At 34.9% G+C, this 9,482-nt stretch overlaps 1 protein-coding gene across 1 annotated transcript; it reads right to left on the reverse strand.

Moving 5' to 3' along the window:
- Positions 1 to 6,892: 6,892 nt before the first annotated feature.
- LOC148046064 (olfactory receptor 10A3-like) lies at positions 6,893 to 7,846 on the reverse strand. Its single transcript, XM_087714472.1, has one exon. It carries the CDS (start codon positions 7,844 to 7,846, stop codon positions 6,893 to 6,895), a length of 954 nt encoding a protein of 317 aa, XP_087570598.1.
- Positions 7,847 to 9,482: the final 1,636 nt, after the last annotated feature.

Consider the following 9,482-nt stretch of genomic DNA (forward strand, 5'->3'; position numbering starts at 1 on the left):
CAGAAGTCTGATAAAAAACTTAGTAGATAGAACAGCACAGTCCCTTTTCTATTTCAAACATAGAAGTCATAAACTGTATGAACTCCTGTTGCAGAATTTTTTTGAAACTGCTCAAATTTGACCAGAACAAAAGTACTTTTCTCAAAATATTTTAATTCAATATTCAATTTAATTTCCTTAGAAAATGATGCCTAGAAATGTTCTTTTGAAGCTTTTTTGTTAATTTAATATTCACTGTATTATTAAAAATAATACTAATAGTACTGTACTAATAGAAAACAATTCTGTATAATTTTAATTCTCCATAAAAAGTTTGGTTATATTGTGCCCAAAGGTAGAAAAATATCCCTTGACATTTGTTATAATTAATCTGGTAATCTTTGAAGGTTAATTTAGAGGCATTTATTTAAAACATTTATCTTTCCTGTCCTTTCCTCCTTCCTTCCTCCCCCCTTCCCTTCCTCCTGTTGTCACAATTGCTCTACTTTCTTCTTATTGCCCAAGGCTTTACCTGTCCATGGCTGCTTTTGGACTTTTTCCTGACGGAGATTTGGGAAGCTCCTTGTCCCTTCTTGGTTTCTATCTTCATTGCTCAAATCATCTAAAAATTCCTTGGGTTGCCAAATCTTCCTTACTTTGTTCCTATATTCCAACCATATGTTTTCCAAGTCATTTCTTCCTGGCCCATATGTTTTCAAGTTATTGTAGTATAACTGGTCAATCAGCAGAGAACTGCCACTTTAAATGTTCCTCTCAGAGAAATAAGCAAGAAGCTTCTTTCACAGTCATTGAAAATATATTTAATGCATTCTTGAAGTAAGAGATTGTGAAGAGAATTTTACTTCCAGGTAAATATGCAGAGTTATTACATGTGTAATATAGTGAGCCTAAAGCAACCTTTATTTATTTGATGGAGTTAATTTCCAGGATTCCAGTAAAAGATGAAGTTGAGTTAGCTAAGAAAATAATTAAAACCACAATGAAATTCAAATGTATTCCAAACCAAATTTGTAATTATAAACCAAACCATAAAATAAAATAAAATATTTTTTATCTCTTCAGCCAGGACAGCTAAAAGGCAAGTTAAAGTATTTCAAATTTTATTTACCCACAAACATGCAAGGACCATAATAGAAGTGAGGTTTTTTTCAGAAATAAAATCTCAAGGTTTTAGTACCTGACTATAATGACTGGATACAACTGACATGTGACAAAATGAGAATTCAGCTCTTAATTGTTTTACTGATTTTTTTTTGTTTTTATTTTATTTTATTTTTAATTAATTTATTATGATTTATTTCATTATGATTTATTATATTTTTATTTATTATTTTTATAAGATGATAGAAATGTGTTTATTCCAATCATATTTAAACTCAGTTCCTGATGATTGATCCACTACCTCTGCTGGAAGTTGTTTCCAAACTTCCACTATTCTTTTTGTGAAGTAAAACTTTGTAACATTATTTTTGAACTTCCATCTTGTCAATTAGAGGTTTTTCATCCATGTTCTAGATTTCTGCTTAATGTTGAAAATACTGTCTTCTAGAAATTTTTTCCCACCCTTAATATATTTAAAGAATTCAATCATGCCTCCATTCACTATTGTAAACTATATCTATCAGTTCCTCCAATCAACCCAAATATCCTTCATACTTTGAACCATCTCTGAATTCTCACACTCTTATCAATATTTTTTAAGTGATGTCTCCAGAACTGGGCACATTATTCAACATAGGAGTCTTAGGTAAAGATAAATGTTCCCCTTGCACACATGTCCTACTCATTCCCGACTCTAGGGGGCAGTGCTCATCTCCATTTCAAAGCCAAAGAGCCAGCACTGTCCGAAGACATCTCTGTGGTCATGTGTGCCTTTGACTAAATGTCAAAGGCACACAGAATGCTGTTATCTTCCCGCCAAAGGTGGTTTCTATTTTTCTACTTGCATGTTTTACATGCTTTCAAACTGCTAAATTGGCAGAAGCTGGGACAAGTAATGGGAGCTAACTCTGTTATGTGGTACTAGGGATTCATACCACTGAACTGCTGACCTTTCAAACAACAAGCTCAACATCTTAGCCACTGAGCCACTGTGTCCCTACATATAAATATGTATATAATATAAATATAAGTATATACATGTACACACACACACAAACACACACACACACACACACACACACACACACACACACACACACGGATTAGGAATTCCTTTTTCAAACTGATTATCCCTCAATGGATGTGTCCCCAGAAATTTGTTTTCCTTCACAGCTGCCTTTCCACACTGTTTACTCATTTTGCAGTCATCTGCTATGAATACACTTCAATTCTTCTTTTGTTCTGTCTAACTCTGTACACCAGATAGTGTACACTGCAAGAGAGTTTTTTCCCCCTAAGTGCATGATATTACATTTAGAAAGATTGAAGTGCAGTTTTCACATTTGTGACCCATTTTCCAGCAATGCCACATCATTTTCCATGTTACAAATTGCCCCAGGAGCATCAATTATGTTACACACCTTTGTATCATCAGTAAAAACACAAACTTTACCTAGCAATCCTTCTGTTGTATCACTTACAAACACAGAAAACAGGAAAAACTCTAGTCTTGTGTTACATCATTTGTGACTGGTCTCTGTTCAAGTTAACAAGTACACACTGGGATCTGCTGGACCACAATTCTCAGAAAGATAAAGGTAATAGGAAGCTATATGGGACTACCTCTGAAATGCATTTGGAAACTTCAAGTTGTGTACAGTATGGCAGCATGAGCAGTCTCCTTCAATGGCCCATGTTACTCTGTTGTTCCATGAGCTGCACTGGGTGCTGGTTTGTTTCTGGGTGCAGATCAGTATGTTGGTTATGACCCTTGAAGCTCTCCTGTGCCGAGGTGGCACAGTGGTTAAATGCAGCACTGCAGGCTACTTCAGCTGACTGCAGTTCTGCAGTTCGGCTGTTCAAATCTCACCGGCTCAGGGTTGACTCAGCCTTCCATCCTTCCGAGGTGGGTAAAATGAGTACCCGGATTGTTGGGGGCAATATGCTGACTCTGTAAACCGCTTAGAGAGGGCTGAACGCCCTATGAAGTGGTATATAAGTCTAACTGCTATTGCTATTCATAACATGGGTCCAGGTTATTTGATGAACCATCTCGTGTTGCTAGAACTGGCTTGTCCCACTTGTGCTGGCAAAGGAGTCTTGATACAGATCCTGTCAGTCAAGGAATTCTGACTTGTGGATTCTGTGCTTAGCATTGTTTCTCTGAAACATCATGTCCCTATTCTTTTGTCCTATCATAAGGGCCTGCAGACCTAGCTCTGCTGATTGGCCTCAGGGCCCAATGGAAGAGTATCACATTGGAGATGTCTATTAAACTAATTGCAAATGGCGTTTCCCCCTTTGTAGATCTTGTTCTGTCCTCACCCATCTATTAATTCATATTGAGATATTTTTATTATTCAATCTTTATTGTTTCATTGTTTACCATTGTTTTATTTGCATTGTTTATAGTTTTACCATCTACTGTTGCAAGTCACCTAGAATAGCCCCATGGATTGGCAGCAAATAAATTTAATGAAATAAATGAATAAGTAATATTAGCATATATTAGTTTAATAACATACATACATAATTTTACTGAAAGAGTTTTTCAAATGGAAGACATGATGCAAGCTGATATAAAGGGAGAAAAAGAAAAGAAAAATCAAAGTTAAGAAAAAACTAAAAGCACAAACAAACTTGAAAAGAAAGAAAAAAGCTATGATGAAGTAACTTCTGATCTTCTTTACAACAGTTATAACTACAATTATAAATTTAGTTCTTACTTGTTAATTTTAACAATTTACTTTTTCTAAAATCTATTCTGTAAAAGTAACAAAAACATAAACCATAAGTTTATTTCTATTTTTATCATGCAGAGTATATGTGAGAGATTTCTAGTCATCAATACGTGTACAGCTGTATGAAAAAGTCGTGCATGGTTTACTGTTTACGGTTTATGACATTTTTTGGATAGGCCATTGATTTTATGCTAAGTGCTTTGCAAATAATATTATATTTAAATAAATACTGGTGGTTTCTAAATGAAAAGCATAAGCTTTTTTGCAATTTGGTGCTGTTTGGATGGGGATTGTGAATTTTCTTGCATGCTTACAATGCATGCTTACAATCACTATGAAACAGATTAACTGATGCATACCAATGGCGTATGTGCTGCAATTACTAAAGCTGATGCTAGTGTTTTGTTAACATTTTTATTTTTTGTGGCCCTGAAAAGGACTGTTTAGGTAATCAAACATGGTTACTAATATGAAATTGGCCAGCCCTTATTGCTTATCACCAGGTGGCATTGCTTTGGCATAGACCAGTGATGGTGAACCTTTTTTTGCTGCCATGCCAAAAGTGGAAAGGGAGCATAGGGGGTGGGGTGACATGCACCAGCATGCCATACCCATAAAGCTAGGTTCACGACACAACCCACGCATGTGTTTTAGCACATAAACTCACTCAAAACCTTAAGAAGACTTTGGTTATATTAATAAAAATTATGCATCTCAATCCGACTGCAGAAAATGTCATTAAAGTAGCAATTTTGCATGGTTTCTATGAGTGAAAAGTTGATTAAACATGTAAATACAGCTTAAAACTGAAAGCATGTAGAACTTTTTCAAACAGCAGTAGATGTCTTTTTGCTGATAAAAAAAGTAAATTAACCATCTCAGGAATTTACATCATCTTCATTATCCATTCCTCCACAATTAGTCATACTAAATCCACCCATCTTTATGCATTCCATAATTTTTCTGAAGTTATCATATTTACAAAGTATGCTCTGTGACCATTTTTTTCCAAATGTTTGCCTGTCAATCCCAAAAGAAAAACATCTGGATTCAATTGTATATTCATATTTATACTCTGAATCAGTGCCTGCCTTTGAATGTAGGAATTTCTAGCTTTTTCACACAGCCACTAAACATGATAAAATATTAGTTGCCAGCTAATGGAGAACTCCAAAAATTGATTGACAAATGATTGTATAGGAAATAGAAAAAGTACATTAACAATCTTGAATACTTAATTACTTTTGCATAGGCAGGAAAAGTCCTTGCAATAGAGCAGTAAGGCTCCAGACATTGAAGCCAGCACCATTGTCTTCCATTGTCTTTCATTCTGTTGCTTCATCTTCCAATTGAATAAAGCTGAATTATAATAATTCAAAGAATCACTAAGTAAAATAAACACACACACACACACACAATCACACACACACACACACAGAAGTATGAGTATACATTTTTATTTCTTTCTCTTGTAGCATCTGATGAGAGTGATTTCAGGTTTGTATACTCTTACTTCTTATAAAACGTCTTTATGTATATACTGTAACGCGCTCTACATGGGGCTGCCCTTGAAGAGTATTCGGAGACTTCAGCTTGTCCAGAATGGAGCCGTGTGAGTGATTGTGGGTGCACCTCAGTACACCCATGTTACACCTATCCTCCGCGAGCTGCACTGGCTGCCTATTGGTCTCCGGACACGCTTCAAGGTGCTAGTCGTTACTTTTAAAGCCCTACATGGTATCGGACCTGGGTACTTGAGGGACTGCCTCCTGCCAGTTACCTCCCAAAGACCTATCAGATCCCACAGACTAGGCCTCCTTCGAATTCCATCTGCTGGCAACTTCTCGGGGGAGGGCCTTCTCTGTGGCTGCTCTGGCCCTCTGGAATGATCTCCCCATGGAGATCCGGACCCTTATTACTCTTCCGGCCTTCCGCAAAGCTGTTAAGACCTGGCTGTTCCGGCAGGCCTGGGGCTGTTGAACTATCCAGCCCCATTCAAGGTTATGGCTGTTGCAGAGTTTTAAATTGTTTTTTCTATTTTATTTTTTGTATCCCCTCCCTTTTTATTGTGAGCCGCCGTGAGTCTCTCGGGAATAGGGCGGCATACAAACTCAATAAAACTAAATTAAACTAAACTAATTTGTTTGTTTATTTTACTTAGTAATTATTTGAATTATTATAATTTGGCTTTATTCAATTGGAGGAGGATGAGAAAGAATATCTACTGTCATAATGCAAATTCTTTCTCTGATCCTACCCCCTCATTCCTTCTCTGTTTTTCCTTCACCCTATCCCCCTAACAACTTATGCATTTTCTGGATAGAAACTTTTTTGAGTATCCAATTATTATTATCTAAATTATTATTGTTTATATAATGATACTAAATGATAGACAATTGCCTATCTCAACAATAGTAATAATATTCCTGAAAAAAATCTTTTAAAATAATTTTTGTATCAATTATTCAAATAGACATATAATAGTCAGTTTATTTATGGAATATTTACAGGTCAGTTATATTATTTGCCTCTTCAAGAAACAGAGGAACACAAAATAATGGCATACATCTTAAAAATACTGGATCAACAAATTGTACCCCAAGTCTAATTATCTGAAAACGTTTTACATGACATCTTTATATTAGGATATCTTTAGTGGAATCTTAATCAAATCATGCCTATTTTTGAAAGTTCTTGGTGAATAATAATGCAAAATTTAGAATCTGCCAATGTCCTAATCATCTTCAGGGGAGAAAGTATGCTCTCAAGTGGAAAAGTCAAGGCAGAGTATTTTCCATGTTGAAAGTATGCCACATAGTGAATCACAGTAGCAACCTGGCTACTGTGATTACAAAAAAGGAAAGAGATTGCTCTGTAGAGATCTAGCATGTGCCTTTAAACATCAAATAACAATATTTCCTTATGAATAATCTTCCATATTGTATTTTTCTCTGAAACCCATGCAAAAAAGAGATTCATTAAAACAAACATAAAAACATATTTATTCCTGTGTGAGTCAACCCTAATGGACAAGTATCTTTTCAATTACTTTACTTGTGATTATGATGTGTCATACATAATATAAATCTCTTGAACCCACTGCTCAAGGCATCCTTTACTTCCTTGTTTCTAAGACTGTATATGAGTGGGTTAATCACTGGGCTCAAAGCTGTATGGAAAAGAGAGAAGAATTTTTTTACATATGTTGATTTTTTGGTTCTGGGGAGAAGATAGACAAGCATCATTGTTCCATAATATAAGCAAACCACTATGAGATGAGAAGAACAGGTGGAGAAAGCTTTTTGTCTTCCAGTAACTGATGACATTCTCAGGATAGAAACAATGATGGAAACATAAGAGGCCAAGATAAGAATAAATGGGGGCAGGGTAAATATATAGGTAAAAATAAAGGAAGATAGTTCAACAAGATAGGTGTCACTACAAGAGATCTCTCTTATGTTAAAAATAGCATCACAGAAATAATGTTCAATCTTATTTGGACCACAAAAAGATAACCATAATATATTCAAAGTTAAGGTTGTGCTCACCATCAACCCAGCTGCCCAAGACACAGCTGCTAAGATGAAACTCAGCTTCCAACTCATGAGAGTAGCATAATGAAGTGGCTTGCATATAGCTAGGTATCTGTCATAAGACATCATTGCTAAAAGATAGCATTCAGTACCTTCTAGGCAGGCATATATATAAAACTGTATAAAACAAGATTGAAAAAGTATATGGTTATCTCCTGTTAATAGGACTGACAACATTTTAGGTATTACGGCAGAGCTGCAGCAGGCTTCCATGAAAGCCAGATTTGCAAGAAAAATGTACATGGGAGTGTGGAAGTGTTGGTTTATCACAACCAAAATGATAATGATGAAATTTCCAACCATAGACAATATGTAAATCACTAAGAAGAGTGAGAAGAGAAGTACTTGTGGTTTTGAGAATTCTCCAAATCCAAGCAGTACGAACTCAGAAATAGTAGTATCATTTGTCATGGTTGCTGCATCTAGAAAAAAAACAAATCATTTCATCAGTTTCACAAAGAGAATTTGGACTGGAGACAAAGAAGGGAAACCAGTATAGCTAAGAAGCTGAACAATTTTGACATTATTTAACTAGCAATGAACTATGAAAACTCTGATATTTCAGAAGAACATATGCAATACTTAAATTATTATGTCATATCCTGAATGTTCTCATAAAAAGTTTGATCATATTATGTTCTCAGTTGCAAAATATTAATTTATCATAAAATCAAGTAGTGAAGTTGAATTACAGAAAGTTTCTAACACACACACACACACACTCACACACACACACACACCATGCATAGAGTTGTTTTTACCAGATTAATCTTTAGCCTTATGAACAATAGATATATTTCCAAAGATAGCATTAGTGTAATATTATCAGAGCACATAGGGAAATTAATGAATCTAGACAAATATTGCAAAATAAAGATAATAATATTGCATATTCATCTTTTGTTTTGCACATATTGTTCCCTATGCTCATTAAGTTAAAATAATATTTCACAAGCTTCATGAGTTTGACTGACCACAACTTTCAGAGCATCACAGAGATGGCATTTATTCTGCAGTAATATATGTATATGTATATGTATATGTATGTGTGTGTGTGTGTGTGTGTGTGTGTGTATGTGTATGTGTATGTGTATGTGTATGTGTATGTGTATGTATGAATGTATAAAACAGAAATTGGAAGACTGTTTGCCACATCCATCTTGGCTATTTTCATTTATCTTTACTCTTTCCAACGTTATTATCAATTTCAAAAACAATTATTGGTGATAAAAAAAATCTAATATGTAAATATTAATTTGTGGATTAAACTGCAGGTATGATTTTAAGAATAAGCATTTTCATAAACTCCTAATATTTTGGAAAGAAAGAGGAGGTGCTGTTGTTGCTGATGCCTATTGCTTTAAACATTCAACGCACTTACAATGATTAAAATAAACATTTGTCAGTTCTTTTTACTTTTCATGTGTCCTCAGGTTACTCAGAACATTTTGTTTTCTTTGCATCTACATTATCCTTCGTACTCTCCTTTCTTCGTATAATCATCTAATAGGGGAACAGACAAGGAATAACTTGTGGAGTGAGTGTAATCCCAGATGCATGTCTGTGACACGAAGCCTTCTAAAATTTTCAGACAAATAATCAAGACAGGGATTTCAGCTTTACCCTTTCCAGTGACATTATTGTATTATCATATATCACTCCTCTGCTAGAAAGAAAGAAGGAAAACTGCAAAAAGATTGCCTATCTTTAGTGTGAAAAGAACATGATTTACAGGTTGCTATAAAGTACAAGTAGTTTTTGACTCATGATTACAATTGAGCCTAAAATTTCGGTTGCCAAGAATGACAGTTGTTAAGTGAGTTTTAACCAATTCTATATCTTTCTTGACCTTTTTTTTGCTACAGTTGTTAAGTGAATCTCTGCAATTAATAAGTAATAATACACTTGTTAAGTGAATCTGACTTTCCCATTGTTAGAAGGTTGCAAAAGGTGATCACATGACATTTGGGCATTACAACTGTCATAAATACAGACAGTAGCCAAGCATTTGAATTCTGATCCCATGATCATGGAATGTCAGAAATAT

This window comes from Thamnophis sirtalis, unplaced genomic scaffold (assembly GCF_051295495.1).
Source record: "Thamnophis sirtalis isolate CommonGarterSnake01/CBP01778 unplaced genomic scaffold, rThaSir2_p1.2 scaffold_4, whole genome shotgun sequence".
Classification (NCBI taxonomy): domain Eukaryota; kingdom Metazoa; phylum Chordata; class Lepidosauria; order Squamata; family Natricidae; genus Thamnophis; species Thamnophis sirtalis.

What these genes read in the sequence shown, in the direction of transcription:
- LOC148046064 (XM_087714472.1), bottom strand. Translation starts at nt 7,846, where the DNA reads ATGACAAATGATACTACTATTTCTGAGTTCGTACTGCTTGGATTTGGA.